The 17,782-nt window shown below is 42.1% G+C and overlaps 1 protein-coding gene across 1 annotated transcript in view; it reads right to left on the bottom strand.

The window, feature by feature from the left end:
• Positions 1–6: 6 nt before the first annotated feature.
• ctnnal1 (catenin alpha like 1) overlaps positions 7–17,782 on the bottom strand; it is a 20,114-nt gene continuing 2,338 nt past the window's right edge. Inside the window, exons 2-19 of the mRNA XM_089023638.1 lie at positions 10,258–10,447; positions 9,185–9,369; positions 8,662–8,781; positions 8,219–8,308; positions 7,957–8,124; positions 6,856–7,056; positions 5,829–5,918; positions 5,358–5,516; positions 5,196–5,288; positions 4,617–4,767; positions 4,131–4,168; positions 3,967–4,008; positions 3,664–3,818; positions 3,525–3,573; positions 2,813–2,869; positions 2,623–2,742; positions 2,318–2,401; positions 7–1,585 (exon numbers count right to left, since the gene is read on the bottom strand). Of these exons, the coding sequence (XP_088879764.1) occupies positions 1,400–1,585; positions 2,318–2,401; positions 2,623–2,742; positions 2,813–2,869; positions 3,525–3,573; positions 3,664–3,818; positions 3,967–4,008; positions 4,131–4,168; positions 4,617–4,767; positions 5,196–5,288; positions 5,358–5,516; positions 5,829–5,918; positions 6,856–7,056; positions 7,957–8,124; positions 8,219–8,308; positions 8,662–8,781; positions 9,185–9,369; positions 10,258–10,447 (2,178 nt within the window). The 3' untranslated portion in view covers positions 7–1,399. The remainder of the gene's footprint in view (positions 1,586–2,317; positions 2,402–2,622; positions 2,743–2,812; positions 2,870–3,524; positions 3,574–3,663; positions 3,819–3,966; positions 4,009–4,130; positions 4,169–4,616; positions 4,768–5,195; positions 5,289–5,357; positions 5,517–5,828; positions 5,919–6,855; positions 7,057–7,956; positions 8,125–8,218; positions 8,309–8,661; positions 8,782–9,184; positions 9,370–10,257; positions 10,448–17,782) is intronic.

The following is a 17,782-nucleotide window of genomic DNA, read 5'->3' as shown; positions in this document are numbered from 1 at the left end:
TAATAAAAAATATTGTTTATTTTTTTCGCATCATGTCATCATTTTTTTCCATACTATATCCAAAACTAGAGCGATAATTTCTTCACGCGTGTCATGACACAACTTGGCATCCTTAGCTGCTCACATTCTGAGACAAACGACAAAAAGCATCTCGCCACAAAAATCATTCCACGTACCATCAGTCATCCAACATTAGCATCGCGCGTAACGCTAACAAATCACTCGTTAGGATAGCATTTGGCAATTAACAGATTTTTGTTTTGTTTTGTTCTTTAAAGGACAACCGGCGCCTGCGGACAAGTTGTGTCCATAGTTTGTAAAATCATTTCTACTTAGCGTATTTTACAAATATTCCACCGCATATAGCTATATTTTACCTTTTAAGACTTGCACTGAATATTCAGGAAGTCTTGTTTTCGAGAAAGAAAGCATCTTCTCCGAATATGAAGCCATTGTTTTGATTCTCCAGCAAGGCAAGACGTCTTGGCGTGACGTCACGAACAAGTGGGCGGGACCTTCTGAAAATGCCCAATTCGCAGCTCAATTTTTTGCAGTTTTAGCGCACTAAGTCATTTTTATTGGTGTTTTGAATTTGACTAAAAATATCATCCTGCGTGTTTTGGGTATTTTAGCTGCTATAAAATGTTTTTCTGATGTCAGTTAGGAAACAAAAAAATGGTGTCGGTTGTCCTTTAAATGGCACAGTGTGTAACAGAGCAGCGCAAAAACGGACACACATCAAGACAATCACGTAGCTGGTATGCAGCGACATTTTGAGTGGAGATAAATAGTGCTAAGTTTTGCGTTCAAAACAAAAAAGACAGAGATAAAACTTTTTAAAGCCCTTTCAATCATTCTGAACCTGTGCAACTCACCTGAAAACACATTTTTGGAAGGGGCTGAGAGACAATGTTGTTGCACAAGTGAGCACACCGTCATGTGTTTGCGTTAAGAATGACAAACACATTCACATAATTTCTAAAAGGGTGTGCACACTTTTGACCTCTTGTGAGTTAGTGAGTTAAAATGTCGATTTTATTTTGGTATATACAGTGATACCTCGGTTTACGAACCCCTTGGCTTACGAACTTTTCGGTTTACGAACGTTAAATTTATGAAAATTTTACCTTGGCATACAAACTAAATTAGAAAGTAGAAAATTATGGGGACCTGGGAACGGTTTATTCTCATTTTAATGGTTTCCTATGGGGAATTAATTTTTGGGATACACACTTTTCGCCTTACACACTGTCTGGGAACCAATTAAGTTTGTAAGCCAAGGTATGAGTGTATATTTGAAATCTCACAAATAATATTTTGAACACAAGTGTGAAGAATTCCATCCCCAGTGTGTACAACACCAAACAAGCAGGGGCGACATGACATCACCAAGTGCGTATTACTTGCTCTCCAGCAGGTTGAGGCCCGCCATGTGCTGCTCAAAAGGTTTGACGACAAAGTCGTCATGGCGGTTGCCATTCTTGTTGGTGCTGTTGTGGAACACAGCGTCACCATCTTGGACAGGCGTGGCGGTTTCCGGGCGCCAGTCCTGCGGTGAGCCCAAACTGCTCCGCTCAGACTTGTACTGCGATGAAGATATGGAAAGCCGTTTGAGTATTTCTACTAGTATACTCATTGGAAGAGCAACTGTGTAAAATAAATGTTGCAATTGATTTCCCGTGACAAAAAAATCCACCAAGAAACTAACATTGATTTTATTATTTTTATATATATATATCAAAGGCAACAAATAATACTAGATAAAATCCACCAAGAAGCTAACATCTATTTTATTATTTTTTATATTTTCAAACTAAGTACATCTGTTAAAAATAAATTCCCTCACCCAGAATAAAAATTAAAGCATTAAAATAACGATCGATTCATGACAACGGAAGTTCCGATCGGCGGAACCCGGAAGCCATACGGAAGCCCGTATGTAGCGCACACAATTCACTTATACACGTGCAATTTCGTTTTTGTCCACTTGGGGTCACTATCCCCACGTTCTCCACTAGTACTGGTTCTCTTTTTTTTTTCTTCCTCGTGGGTCGCGCTTATTGCGACGCGAATATAAATCGCGATCGAGAAAATTATGTAGTATAAAAATAAATAAATAAATAAATACGTGAATACGCAAAAAGTTAAACAAGAAATAGAAAATGTACAACAAGACTCCCATTGTAGAATGAAATGACTTCCCAGTAGTAGGCTAAACTGTACTAGTTAACTGTGTGCACCTAGCATCATCAATGACAGAATAAACTTACCTTTCTATGCATATTTTTTTAAATATTTGTGAATAAATATGTCTCACCTTTGCGTTGAGCTTGTAACACGATGGAAGGATATGGAGGAGAAGGGCCAACATGCTCCTGGTTGTCTGAATTGATGAGTCCACCTGATGAAACAAGATAAGAGGTCTTCAGAACAACTCAGTGTTTTTTTGGTGCATATTTATCATGAGATGATGTCAATAAAATGAACAACTCAACAAAGGGTAAGGATATTTGGCTTTCTTATATTGCGCATTTTATGAAAATTACAAAAAAAAAAAAAAGAACAAGATGTCTATTTTTATTTAGTATGAAATCCAAGGTGGATCATATAGCTATATTGTACCTTCTGGAAGGTGGCACCTTTACCATGTACGGGGGTCCTGGCACCCGCTTGTAGTTGTTGACACAAGATGGCCAGCTTCTCCACCTCGGACGTCAGCGCCAACTTATCTTCACCAAGCAGCTAAAAAGAGATTTAGTAAAACGGCGTGATCTGATGAGAGTGTGTACGCTGTTTTTTTTTTTTTAAGTACCTGCGTGCAGAAAGCGTGCAGGGACGAGCACAGCTGGAGTCCTTCTTCCGACAGAAGCTGGAGAAGACAAGAATATTGAAAATAAACAGGAAAGAAAGAAAGTGATTTTGGTAAAGCGGGGAGGAGCGTGCCTCATCTCGGCCTGAATCAATCCCCGAAGTAATGACACAGAAGGGGAGGACGAGAAGGACAAGAACAAACACCCAACAATATGTTGTGACGATATGGAAAAAAAACTATCATTTCCCAATTTTCTTTCTGCATTGAAATTGATCGCAATCCTTCCACAACTCACCCCATTTTTTTTTCATAAATAAATGATCTGGTAAATAAAACAACCCAAAAAAATCTAAAAAAAAGACAACAAAACTAATATACTGTATATAATAATAATAATAATACATTACATTTATAAGCGCCGCTCAAAACTGTCAAGGACACTTTAGAGTCACAGGATTTTTCTGCGGGTGAGCAGCGGCAGCCACACGCTCAATAAAAAGCAGCATCATTCGTTCTACGCAGAAGATAAAGAATATATGCCTGTGAATATCACTTCATTTTCTGCATCTCGGTACACTGCTGGTGTTCATATAATCCATTGCTTCAAAACGACAATGCCGTTTTGCATTGTAAGCTTGAAGCCGATATACTTTTCTAGATGATGTTTGCCACTTCCCTCCATCACTCAATTTTCAGGTACAAGAAGAACTACCTCAGCTTGATGGAAAAGATCCAGCGTGGTCTTGAGCAGTCCCTCGCCCCTAACAAAGCACAGAAACAATAAAATTGAACCAAAAAAAAAAAATATATATATATGAACAAGGACAACCATACGTTTTTTTTATGCGCACCTGGTAAAAAGGTACATGTTGTAAGCCATGCTAGCCACGCTCTGGCTGTGGCGGACCACCTGCTGCTCTTGCTCCTCCCACTTTTCCAGGTGGGCGTCGACGTCCGACGACAACAGACGTAGCTCCAAGCCCACTTTGGCCATGCTGCTCTGCTCCTGGACACCGAGAACAAAGCCGCCAGCGCTTCTTATTCGTTCGGGCTTGAGAAATGAATTAAGGAATAAGGGAATCCATAACTTTGACTACCCCAAATTTTCATAAACTATAAATCACCCTCATCCTTTCACAGACGGACGGCCTTACCTCGGGGTCCAACTTCACGGGCTTTATATTAGCAGAGTGCTTCTGCAAGTAACAAAATACATCATACGTTAGTATCAGTATCAGTCGTACCAGTAGTATCAGCAGTATTAATATTATTATTATTATATGATTATATTGGATCTGGTGGGCGGCGTTCGACTCACTCCAGATCTGGGAAGTGAAAAATACGTCCTTTTGTCTCCTGTAAACACAAAAACGGTGCAATCACTCATGGTATGCTCTAAAATCAATTAATTAATTAACTCATTCAGTGCTGGACGTACAAAAATGTGCCAACTCCAGTGCCAGGGTTTTTATCATATCTGGCTAGCTATTTGGCTAATTAGCTATCTGGCTAACTAGGTAGCTACCTAATTGCTACCTATTAGCTATCTAGCTGGCTGCCTATCTATTAGCTATCTATATAGCTAGGTGGCTATTAGCTCTATATTAGCTAGCTTTCTATCTATTTGAGTTATTCCGGGTTGAGTGAACGCTGGCGTGTGAGGCTGCCGCTGCTCACCCACAGACGAAAACGTATCCCGTGACTGTAAAGTGACATTGAGAGTTTTGAAAAGCACTTTTAAATGAAATGTATGATAATATTATGATTATTGTAGCTTCCTCATTTTCATGGGAATGCCGCGCACCTCGTTTGCCCTCCAAGACGTCGTCGATTTCGCGCAGCAGCAGCGCCACGTCACCCATCTGGGACTCCCAGGCTTCGCAGAACACCTCCAGGTTCTCCTTGGCGATCTTGCTGGACGGGTGAAGGGCCAACGTCTGCGCCGCCGAAATGATCTGGAAAAGCCACGTGGGAATATCATGTCAGAGGGACAGCTTAATAATAATAATTGATAAGCGCCTTTCAAAACTCTCAAGGTCACTTTAAAGTCACAGGGAAAGTTTTTTCTGTGGGTGAGCAGCGGCAGCCACACGCGCCAGCATTCACTCATCCCGGAAGTAACTCAAATAGATAGAAAGCTAGATAGCTATTGGACAGTGAATAAATAGCCAAACAGCCAACAGCTAGCCAGCCTAAAGTCAGCTAGACAGCTAATAGCTAGCAAGCTAATGGATAGCAAATAAAGATAGCCAAAGCTAGCCAATTTACAGTCAGCTAGACAGCTAATAGCTAGCTAGCTAGCAAATGGATATTAATTTTTATTCTCCTATTAATCCGTGGACAATATCCCTCACAGCAAATACGTCATTTGAGGGGTGCGAACCTGCGGGCCAATCACGTGGAAGGTTTCTTCGGCGTGGACGCAGGTGATCTCCAGGGGTGCCGTCCCGGATACGTGACACAGGAGGCGGCAGTTCTGTGGGTGAGCAGAACAAACAGGAAGTGCTTCGGAGGAACTTTATTTGCCGTCCTACGATGGTCGTACTTCCACCAGTTGTTCCTTCTGCTCAGTCAGGTCTCGGGAATATTGCGCCAGCGCCTCCAGGTTGCCCTCGGCGGCGGCGCTCTTCAGCGCGTACAGGGGGGAGTCCTCGGCGTGGACCCTCAGCAGTTCCGAGGCCCGACCCACCGCCACCTTGTGCAGCTGGGAGAAGCCAAAGTCAGAAAATGACAAATTGTGCACGTTAAACAGGGCATATATTCTTTATCCTCAGTGATGAACAAGTCATTTAATTCTCTATGTATGACATACATAGAAAATAATCAAAAATACATTGTATGTGTTTGTTTTTTTGAATTATTATGTTTATTATTTTTATTTATTTAATTGTTTACTATATTACAGGTATTTGTTTAATGTAGTTTAGTTCTCTTAACGATCGTTTACATGAACAGCATTTAAAGATGATTTAAATTGAAAAAGCCCTTCACTCCATAAATGAGCATCGCCGCTCACCTCACGTCTGAGTTCGTTGACACTCTGGCACGACTTGGCAATGGCCACCTCCAACTCTTCCGTGGTTTCCTTAACCTGGACTGATTGTTGCTGCGGAATAAACCAAGACGGAAGACCTTTTACACAATGACCTCCACATGCATAAATTGGAAGTACAGAGGTACCTTAAAGGACAACCGACGCCTCCGAACAAGTTGTGTCCATAATTTGTAAAATCACTTCAAATGACTTCTGAGCGTATTTTACAAAGATTCCACGGCATTTAGCTAGATTTTACCTTTTAAGACTCATGCTGAATATTCAGGAAGTCTTGTTTTCGAGTTGGTGACGTCACGGAGGGAACACCCCTGACCGAGAAAGCGACACACAATGCATTTTGGGTACTTTGTTTGGTCTGAAAACTTCGTGTTGATGGCGAAATTAGAAGGAAAACACATAAATAACGCAATGGTGAATCATTGTGTGTTGCACCAAGACTACTATTTGATACTAGTGGACACAAATTCCCAGCAGACAAATCAGCTCATTTCAAACAGAGCTTGGGCGCCATTTTGTGCATTTTCTGGGACGCTACATTGGAGTCCTGACGGCTCGAATTGATACAGGAGGACTCCTTTAATCGATTGCAAACATTTACGCTTTCCTCTTCGGAACTATTTGAATCATATTCATAACTGGATGAGTAACAAGAAAGCATCTTCTCCCAATCTGAAGCCATTGTTTTGATTCTAGAGCAAGGTGAAGACGACCTGGCGTGACATCACGAACAAGGGGGCGGGACCTTCTGAAACTTTCTGAGGTCATTTTGAAGTAGTTTTGGGACACTAACTTACTTTTATTGGTGTTTTGCATTTGACTAAAAGTATCATCCTGCGCGTTTTGGGTATTTTAGATGCTCTAAAACGTTTTTCTGATGTCAGTTAGGAAACAAAAAAAAAGGTGTCGGTTGTCCTTTGGCTTAAAATTTCAATTCAACAGCAAAAATAGATTCATCTTATCAACTCCATCGAACGTTGAGAGTGCGTACAGCCTGGTTCCAGGTGTGCAGCAGCTGTTGTGCATCCTGCCGGGCCAGCTGGCACATGCCCAGGATGGCTTGGCGCTGCTGGTGTCCAGTGTACGGCGAGTCTGTGAAGTCCTCGGTGCGCTCCACCAGCACTTCCATCTGGTGGCCGACGCCATCCGGCAACGAGGCGTACAGGTTGTCGCGAAGGCACTCCACGCTCGTCTGAAAAGAGCCCAACATGTCAGTCACCGTCAAAACTTGAAAAGAATTTTGTGTATTCAGTGGTTTGGTGTGTCGACAGCATTTTGATACGACTTCACAAAATATTGTTTCTTGACTTTATAACATGTATAATATGTCGGACTGTATTTATTGTATTACAGTGATACCTTGGCTTACTAACTTAATTGGTTCCCAGATAGAGTAAGACAAAGTGTGTATCCCAAAAATTAATTTTCCATAGGAAACCATTAAAATGAGAATAATCCGTTCCCAGGTCCCCATAAAACATATTTTTCTACTTTCTAATTTTCTAAGACTTACAACTACTGTACACAAAATATACCTCATTTTATGTATCATAAATGTGCTATGGTATTATAATTAAAGAAATAAACTTTACTGCATAATAAAGTAGTTTTATTTGCCTTTGTTATGGTCGATGGAATGGAGTGGCCGGTTTCATCAGCATTAAACATCAAGTGTACAGATGGCTTGTGCGGGTTATTTGTGGAGCCTGATTGATGGGAATTTTAACCTTGCAGTCTACACTCTGCCTATGATCTATCAAAGTTGAAACAAGTCTAAATTTCACTGTTTTCTATCCATTTTGTCACTCTGTCGTCTGTCTGTCTCTTTAATGTTTAAACCGCCTCCCCCTCACTGCTGCGTTCTTGACCAATCACGTGGCTTTAACCAAAGACTGGGGGCGGGGAATAGAGGACCAAAACAAGCCGTTTGCCATTTTCTTGTTAGGAGAACGGGCTCGTTCGCAAACGACACATCGCTCCTTGTGGCAGCTCCGTGTGTATCCCGAAAAATAGTTCGTACGCCAAGGTAAAATTTTCATAAATTTAACGTTCGTAAACCGAGGTATCACTGTTTTTTGTTTTTGGTATTAACTCTGTAGTCCTTGATGGCGTTGTAGACGCTAGCGGGCACAGTGCTGTCAGCGTAACCGCGAGCCTCCGTCACAATATCCACCACTTGTTCCAGTGCGCAGCGCATGCGCTGGAAGACGGCGTCCTTGTTGATGCACGCCGACTCGCAGTCCGGATGCCGAAGGCAAGTCTGCGGCCGGCGAAAGAAAATCCGTCGATGACGTAAATCCGGATGGCGTTAATAAAGTCAAGACAAGCATTTTTAGCTTTTTTTTTTTTTTCACCTTAGAGGCCGTCAGGAGCATCATGGTGCATTTTTCCAGCACGGCCCGAGCGGCGGCCATTCGGGCTTTCTTCTTCTCGTCTTTCAAGTCCTGGGACACACACGCAACATTGTTGAGGTGATATGAGGAGCAAATAGAAGCATTGGGGGAGGGTGACCCAAAAATATGCGTCCGACTGAGTCCCTCACTGCAGCAGTGTTTTCCCCCGAAAGAGGAGTGTTTAAAAGTGATGTTTAATCAAAGACTGGGGGCGGGGAATAGAGGACAAAAATGAGTCGGCTGCCATTTTCTTGTTAGGAGTTCGCAAACGACACATCACTCATTGTGGCAGCTCCGTGTGTATCCCGAAAAATAGTTCGTACGCCAAGGTAAAATGTTCATATATTTAACGTCCGTAAACCGAAATGTTCGTAAACCGAGGTATCACTGTACTTTGGACTCACGTTCTGTCTGTCGCCGGTGAGGTGAGCAAAATCCACCATCTCGTTGCCAAACTGGCTGAAGATCTGCACAAACTCTTGAAAGGTGCTCACACGTTCCAGATGGTCCAGTGTCACCAGGACCTGGCGCAAGAGAGAAACAATTGCCTTCTGTTCAGATTGTTGGATTGTCTGTCTACGTGTGTTGCAACACTGCTTGTTTGCAAGACCGCATTCCCAAGAGAGTGAGTGGAAACTGAAAACCTTGAATCCTTCTGAACGTCCACCAGCAGTGTCTGGCCCGCTGACTTGGGGCACCAGGGTCAGGTTTGTTTGGGCAGTAGCAATAAAATGAACTTTAAAACGTGGACGGAGCCAGTCAAGTAAAATGGAACCCAAGGGAGAAATGGAATGAAAACAGCAGGGGCCCCGAAATTGAGCTTTGTGGAACACCAGTAAGTCAGTCAGTAAGTTTGGAAAATCGACGTGGTTGTTTTACAAACACGATCTTGTGTGTTTTGTTTGAGAAGGGGTGTCGGCTTTCAACCTTATTGCGCGACGCCACGATCTGTTTGATGACGATGCGGTCAGCCAATACTAAAACTTTGGTGACGGACGACAGAAGCAAACGGGCGGCCTTCACCATGCCCGTACGATCGCTGAACACGGTCACCGAAGGCGAAGGGAGACCGCACGTCGGGCCCACGTCGGTCAGCTTAGCTATGGCGTCCCCTGCGGAACAGAGAAGGTATAATGGAGGAGTTGTTTCCGAATACGGTGATACCTCGGTTTACGAACCCCTTGGCTTACAAACGTTAAATTTATGAAAATTTTACCTTGGCACATGAACTATTTTTTGGGATACACACGGAGCTTCCACAATGAGTGATGTGTCATTCGCGAAAAAAGAAAATGGCAGACGGCTTGTTTTGGTCCTCTATTCCCTGCCCCCAGTCTTCAGTTAAAGCCACGTGATTGGTCAAGAACGCAGCAGTGAGGGGAGGTGGTTTAAACATTAAAGAGACAGGCAGACGACAGTGAGAGAGTTTCAACGTTGATAGTTCAAAGGCAAAGTGTAGACTGCAAGGTTAAAATATCCCATCAATCAGGCTCCACAAACAAGCCATCTGTACACTTGATGCAAAAAGCTATCAACCCAGCTAAACAGAACACAATTGATGAAGAACTAGGTAAAATTATCGCAGAGAAAGCACCTATAAGGGATCATTCCTCAGGATGGTGAAAGAAGAAGGTTACGTTCCTCATCAAGTGTTTAATGCTGATGAAACCGGCCACTCCATTCCATCAAGCCATCAACGACCATCACAAAGGTAAATAAAACGACTTTATTAAACAGTACAGTTTATTTCTTTAATGATAATACCATAGCACATTCATTATACATAAAATAAGGTATACTTTGTGTAGTTTTAAGGCTCAGAAAATTAGAAAGTAGAACATTATGGGGACCTGGGAACGGATTGTTCTCATTTTAATGGTTTCCTATGGAAAATTAATTTTTGGGATACACACTCTGTCCGGGAACCAATTAAGTTCGTAAGCCAAGGTATCACTGTACTTTGGTGGTCAAGTCTCTTTTGTCCCTCCCAAAAATCTTACCAGCACGACGTGCCTCGAAGCAGGCGTGTCCCATCTCTTCCTTGAGCTCGTGGTTTTCCAGAGCGATGGCCTCCCCAACGGCGACAAAACGGCCCACCGCCACGCTGACCGCCTGGCCCACACGCTGGATGGCCGCCAGGGTGCGCTCGGACTTGCTGGGACGCTCTTTGTGGTTGATCAGCGTTGTGATCTGAAAATGAAGGCTCAAGTTAGTCCTGTAAATGGAAACAGGCAGGAATGCCCCGCCTAGGGGGCGCTCTTGCTACCCCTGTTGAGCGCATTTATTGCCTCAAGGCAATTAATAATCAGTTCATTTTTAATTGCTTCCACTCTTCTGCCCACTGTTATTCCACATGGTAAAGTAAAAAAGAAAGGTTATGTGCAAATAGAAACAGTTTGGAAAGAGTTAACAGCCATGTTAAAGGACAACCGACACCATTTTTTTGTTTCTTAGCTGACATCAAAAAAAGTTTTATAGCATCTAAAATACCCAAAACACGCAGGCTGATATTTTAGTCAAATGCAAAACACCAATAAAATGACTTAGTGTCCCAAAACTACAGTGATGGCTTACGAACTTAATTGGTTCACAGACAGAGTGTGTAAGGCCAAAAGTGTGTATCTCAAAACTTAATTTCCCATAGGAAACCATTAAAATGAGAATAATCCGTTCCCAGGTCCCCATAAAACATAATTTTCTAAGTTACTAAGCCTTAAAACTACACAAAATATACCTTATTTTATGTATGTAGTCAAATGCAATACACAAATTAGCTAAGACGGCTATCTATCTATCTATGATGGCTATCTATGTGCAGCAGTGACTGAATTAAGATCAATGTCATGTCATTTTAGTTTGACGCACGTCTCTCTGAATTGGATTCCCACCCCAACTTTCCGAGGTGGACTGTCGAATACCCCCCCCCCCCAACTAGCGTTTGTTATTTATAGGCAATGGCCGACCCGTTTATTGATTGTCCGAGTGCTACTTAGCTAACCCCCCCGCCATGCACCCCCCTTTTCATCTAGCCCAGAAATAGTGACGAGCATCCCCCCTCCCATCCACCACCACCACCACCACCGATAAGAGCCGACATGCCATTTTGGTGACACGGCGAGGTTGGATAAAGTCCATTTACAGAAACGTCGTTTTCTCACCGAGGAGATAAAAATGCTATCTCTTCCCGGCAGGTTTGTGAACTGAAGACGTGTGAGAATCATTGCACAAAAAAAGCGCCAGACCGCCCTTACTCCTTAAATCCTCCCAGTGCTGAGAAATAATTCTCATATTACGGCGCTTTTTGGCTTTGTGCGCTACCTGTGTAGCCTTTAGCTCTGGTTTCGCGCGGCACATAAAGCGCTGGTCAGACCTCTGGCAATATTTTTCCCTTCCACGAGGGCGCAGCATGTTAGTGCTTTGTTACAGCTTCAGCTGTTGTTAAAGCGCTATATAAATCAATATGTATTGTCTTGTATTTTGTAAAGCCGCCCCCATTTTGAGCTCAGATAACTCCAGACCCATATAACTTGGGAATTAACTCTTTTTTTTTTCGGATGTAAGAAGGTAGTCTGAGGTTTCTTACGCTAAATTGAATGTTTATATAGTCCTAAAAGTCAATCTTCTGTGGCTCCTGCAATTTGAGTAAAAATGGCAAAAACCCTGGCACTGAAGTGGACTCATTTTTGGAATGAGTTAACTATCCATTGAAGCAACACCGTCCCTGTCGTATTCCGAAATTTGCAAACAGCCCCCAGAGACTGAAAGTTGAGTCATTGTCAAGAAGTGAGAATGGTGGGGTGGGAACTGAATGGCTATGGGGGATGGGGGGGCCTCCACGCTACATTAGCCAGCACATCCCGGCTGATAGAGATCTCTTCCTGTCTATCTGATCGGTGGAAATGGGAGAATGGACTGGTCGCTACGGTGTTTGGTCTGCGGTGACGCCATGTCGTCCTGATATGTACAGCTCATTTAGTAGTTGAACAGCAGTAATAAGAATTGATATTTGTAATGTATATATATACACATGTACAGTGATACCTTGGCTTACATACTTAATTCATTCCCACGCGAAAAGTGTGTATCCCAAAAAATAATTTCCCATAGGAAACCATTAAAATGAGAATAATCCGTTCCCAGGTAAAACATAATTTTCTACTTTCTAATTTTCTAAGCCTTAAAACTACACACAATATACCTTATTTTATGTATAATAAATGTGCTATGGTATTATAATTAAAGAAATAAGCTGTACTGTATAAAAAGGTCGTTTTATTGACCTTTGTGATGGTCGTTGATGGCTTGATGGAATGGAGTGGCCGCTTTCATCAGCATTAAACACTTGATGAGGAACGTAACCTTTCTTTCGCCATCTTGAGGAATGATCCCTTGGAGGTGCTTTCTCTGCGATAATTTTATCTAGTTCCTCATCAATTGTGTTCCGTTTAGCTGGGTTGATAGCTTTTTGCATCAAGTGTACAGATGGCTTGTGCGAGCCTGATCGATGGGATATTTTAACCTTGCAGTCTACACTCTGCCTTTGAACTATCAAAGTTTAAACGAGTCCAAATTTCACTGTTTTCTATCCATTTTGTCACTCTCTCTGTCGTCTGCCTGTCTGTTTAATGTTGAAACAACCTCCCCTCACTGCTGCATTCTTGACCAATCACGTGGCTTTAACCGACGACTGGGGGCGGGGAATAGAGGACAAAAACAGTCGGCTGCCATTTAGTTGTTAGAAGAATGGGCTCGTTCGCGAACGACACTAAATCATCCTGCAATACAGCAACATCTAAGCGAAAGTAGGTTGGAGAAGCCGCCCCAGAATTGATAATCCTCGCACAGCGCCATGATTCATACAAAGACGACAGAATGATGATATAGGCCAAAAACACCGTTTTTTTGGGAGTAGGGGTGGGGAGCAACAAAGACGATGACAAGGCACTAAGCCACTCGCGCCCCCCCCCTTGCCTGACAGCAGACTTGAAAGACAATTCTCTTCGTTAAGTAAAAAAAAAAAGAACAAAATCTTTTGAAAAGGCCCAACATACGCCTGAAAGCCGCCACTCGCTACCTGACAAGGATCCCTTCATGATTCTTCCGACCGCTTTGACTTCATGCTCCATTCACACTCTGTAGGTTTAAACGAGGACAATGAGAGGAATGAACTCATCAGTGCGCTATTAGTTTCATTAAACTGCCGTAATTGGTTCTAACTTGTTGGCTTGGCAACAGTCGAGATCACCTAAGATCACTCGACTGCTTTTATTCACCATTAAGCTCAAGGAAAAATAAATAAAAATTCTATGCGCAAGTGTGTTTGCCGCCGAGGACTCAATGCAGCCTTTTATCAGCAGCACTTAATGAGACTCACGGGATGCTAGCAGCGTGGACAGTGGGGTTTTTTTTACGGAAAAGAAGAAAAAAAATGTTTTTCCATTCAGAGATACAACTGTGAAAGCAGAAAGATGACCTGCCCGGTAACAGTCGATGTCATTACTTAACTACCCAATCAAATGGAAGAACGTCCTGGTCCACATCCAGACATGTCACTTTAAAATGCAAATTGCAGAATAAAATATGCAAAATAGCCACGTGAGCCCCCAATAAATTCAGTTAGGGTCACAAGACCACCCCGCCCCCAAAAAAGAATCTCATAAAAAAAAATAAACAATTTGTTTTTTATTCATTCACTGCCAGACGATGTGCAAAAATGTGTCTACTCCAGTGCCAAGGTTGTTAATCATAATCATAATAATACATTTCATTTATAAGCGCCTTTCAAAACTCTCTAGATCACTTTACAGTCACAGGATAAGTTTTTCTGTGGGTGAGCAGCGGCAGCCACACGCTGCAGCATTCACTCAACCCGGAAGAAACTCAAATAGATAGAAAGCAAGCTAGCGCGGTAGCTAATCATGTTATTTTCACTAAAATTGCAGGACGCACAGAATATTGAGTTTTAGTACTACATAAACATTCAATGCAGCGTAAAAAAAAACTTTCAGGAGGTTAATTCCTAAGTTATATGGGTCTGGAGTTATCTGAGCCCGGCGGTAGAAAATACAATACAATACATACATATTGATTTATAGAACACGTTAACAACAGCTGAAGCTGTAACATGGACAAAAGGCAAATGCTGACCCCTTGTGGAAGGGAAACACATTGGCAGAGGGCTGATCAGCGCGTTATCCCCCCCCCCCCCATTCAGGTTTTGTTATTTAATTTGAGGAAGAGAAAAAATAATAAATGACCACACAAATTTTCTGCGCGACACCGACGGCCTTAACGTGATCTGTCCTCTATCCATGTTTAATAACTGTTAGCTAACGCCATTAAAAAAAGATGTCAATTTTTTTCCAGCAAATATGATTCCAAGGCTTGTTGTCATTTCCTCATGTGGCTCAAATAGGATTGCATATTTTTAAAGCGCGCCAAAAAAGCTCCTCAATGCGATTTTCTCGCTGCTTTTGCATTTGTTTCGCTCTCTCAAATTCCTGCTTGAACTATTTCTCCACCGACGTCTTGGAAACCTGAAGCGGACCGTTTCTTGTACGTTCTCGTACATGCCTTCCAGGCTGCTGCCATAGTCTCCCGAGACAATCGTCTTTTGTGTGTACTGTACTAAGAATGTGTGTGCGCTTTGGAATGCCCTGCTTGTTTGCGTTGGGTCAACTGAAACTGTGGCGACGTGCGGTGCAAACCTTGTGAAGACAGCATGGCAAACTCTATTGACACCAAATAAGTTTGGAAACATTTATTTCTTTTTTTAATTCAGTTGCTGCCATTCCCAAATTTATAGCATTGATTTCCTTGTGGACTACCATTTTAGCTAGCTTGCTAGCTTAAAGGATAACCGACGTCTCCGGACAAGTTGTGTCTATAATTTGTAAAATGGCTTCAAATGACTTCTACTGAGCGTATTTGACAAAGATTCCACAGCATATAGCTATATTTTTACGTTTTAAGACTCGCACTGAATATTCAGGAAGTCTTCTTTTTGAGTTGGTGACGATTCCTGACGTGACGTCACTAAAGGAACGCCCCTGATCAAGAGAGTGACACACAATGCATTTTGGGTACTTTGTTTGGTCTGAAAACTTTGTGTTGATGACGAAATTAGAAGGAAAACACATAAATAACGCGATGGTGAATCGTTGTGTTTTGCACCAAGACTACTATTTGATACTAGTTGACACAAATTCCCAGCAGACAAATCAGCCCATTTCCAACGGAGCTTGGGCGCCATCTTCTGCATTTTCTGGGGGCTACATTGCTGTCATTGACGGCTCGAATTGATACGGGAGGACTCCTTTAATCGATTGCAAACATTTATGCTTTCCTCTTCAGAACTATTTGGATCATATTCATAACTGGCTGAGTAACAAGAAAGCATCTTCTCCCAATCTGAAGCCATTGTTTTGATTCTAGAGCAAGGCATCACGAACAAGGGGGCGGGACCTTATGAAACTCGCCACTTCCGGGTTCGTTTTGAAGTAGTTTTGGGACACTTTAAATCATTTTATTGGTGTTTTGCATTTGACTAAAAATATCAGCCTGCGTGTTTTGGGTATTTTAGATGCTATCAAACGTTTTTCTGATGTCAGTTAGGAAACAAAAACATGGTGTCGGTTGTCCTTTAAACTCCAAACATTACATTGACCGAAAATACCAAACTTTGGACATCAAGTAGACTCAAGCAGCGGTCGACTCGCACACGTTGACACTAAAAACCTTGGACGGAGAGCTGACTTAGCCGGCCCTAATTACGGAATAAAAATGCAAAGTAAATCCCTGTCACAAGCCTTTAGCTGTTCCCTCGTCTGATTAAACCCCCAAACAACCTCGTGAGAGGCGAAGACCACCAAGAATACACAAAAATAGCTAGATAATGAAATGTATTATTGTTATTATTAGCTAGCTAGCAGGAAGTGGTAGAAAAGCCATGTAACTAGCTAGTAACTAGCTAATAATAATAATACATTTCATTATCTAGCTAGCTAGCTAACTTATCCTGTGACTAAAGTGACCTTAAGAATTTTGAAAGGTGCTTATAGATAAAATGTATTATTATTAACTAGCTAGCTTTCTATCTATTTGAGTTACTTCCAGGTTGAGTGAACGCTGGCACGCGTGGCTGCCGCTGCTCACCCACAGAAAAACTGATCCAGTGACTGTAAAGTGACCTTGAGAGTTTTGAAAGGCACTTGTATGTATTGTATTATTATTATTATGATTGTATTATTGTAAAATGTATTATGAAAAAAATACCTCTAAGCAAGAGCGGTACACGTGCTCCCCACACTTACTCGACCGCCTTCTTCTCTACATGAGGGCCAATTAATACGCAGCTTGAACCCGCCATTGGGATGGAAACAAAACAAAAACAACAAAAAACCTGACTGGCTTTCCATAGGCCGACCGAGGCTTAGGGTGCAAATGGGGGGGGGGGCTCCTCAGTGTTGCAAATGAGAAGTGAAAAGTCATCATGCGGTAGGAGGAAGGGGTGGGAGAGGCAGTCAGGAAGTGCAAAAAAGGGGAAATAAAAGCACAAAGAATCAATAAAAGCGGCGCACATGTACAGTATGTGTGAAAAGAGAGGTGGGCTTGGCTTGGATTGTGTTTGTGCGTTTGAAAACGAGGGAGGGGAAGTGGTGGTAGAGGGGGGGGGGGGGGGGTGAGTATCCCAAGCTTGTAATTACATGGCAGTGGAAGTGCGGCTGATAAGAGAACTCGCAATAAAAAGAGAGCAAAAGGCATCAGACAAGATGGCCGATTTTCTCATTTCCTGCCTGATAGACATCAAACGACACAACGACGGTATTAAAAAAAAAAAAAAAAATGAAGTAAAAAGTCCGCCCCGAGGCGGCAATGTTGAAAGTGGGTCGAACAGCCATTCTCTGGCCCTTGACGCAACTTATCAATTGCCTCTTTTTTCCGATGGTTTGCCTTCTGGTCAAGTGTGTTCCAAGTTGGAAATGACTAGGGTCATTTGTCATGATACTTGGTAAATTACCCGTTACACTACTTAGTTGTCATATACCTGCTGCAATTACATGTTACATTTGTTACAATTACATGTTATTTTCTTGTTACAATTACCTGTTACATTACCCGTTACAAGTACCCGTTACACGACCCGTTACACTACTTAGTTGTCATATTTCTTGTTACACGTTACAATACCTGCTGCAATTACACGTTACAATATTTGTTACAGGTACTTGTTACATTTGTTACAATTACATGTTATTTTCTTGTTACAATTACCTGTTACATTACCCGTTACACTACTTAGTTGTCATATTTCTTGTTACACGTGACAATACCTGCTGCAATTACATGTAACAATATTTGTTACAGGTACTTGTTACAGTTACTTGTTACATTTGTTACAATTACATGTTATTTTCTTGTTACAATTACCTGTTACATTACCCGTTACAAGTACCCGTTACACTACTTAGTTGTCATATTTCTTGTTACACGTTACAATACCTGCTGCAATTACACGTTACAATA

The sequence above is a fragment of the Hippocampus bargibanti genome, linkage group LG20 (genome assembly GCF_051943395.1).
Source record: "Hippocampus bargibanti isolate YZ-2025 linkage group LG20, ASM5194339v1, whole genome shotgun sequence".
Classification (NCBI taxonomy): Eukaryota; Metazoa; Chordata; class Actinopteri; order Syngnathiformes; family Syngnathidae; genus Hippocampus; species Hippocampus bargibanti.
Note: the sequence above shows the minus strand (reverse complement) of the source record. Positions and strands in the feature narration are given on the sequence as shown.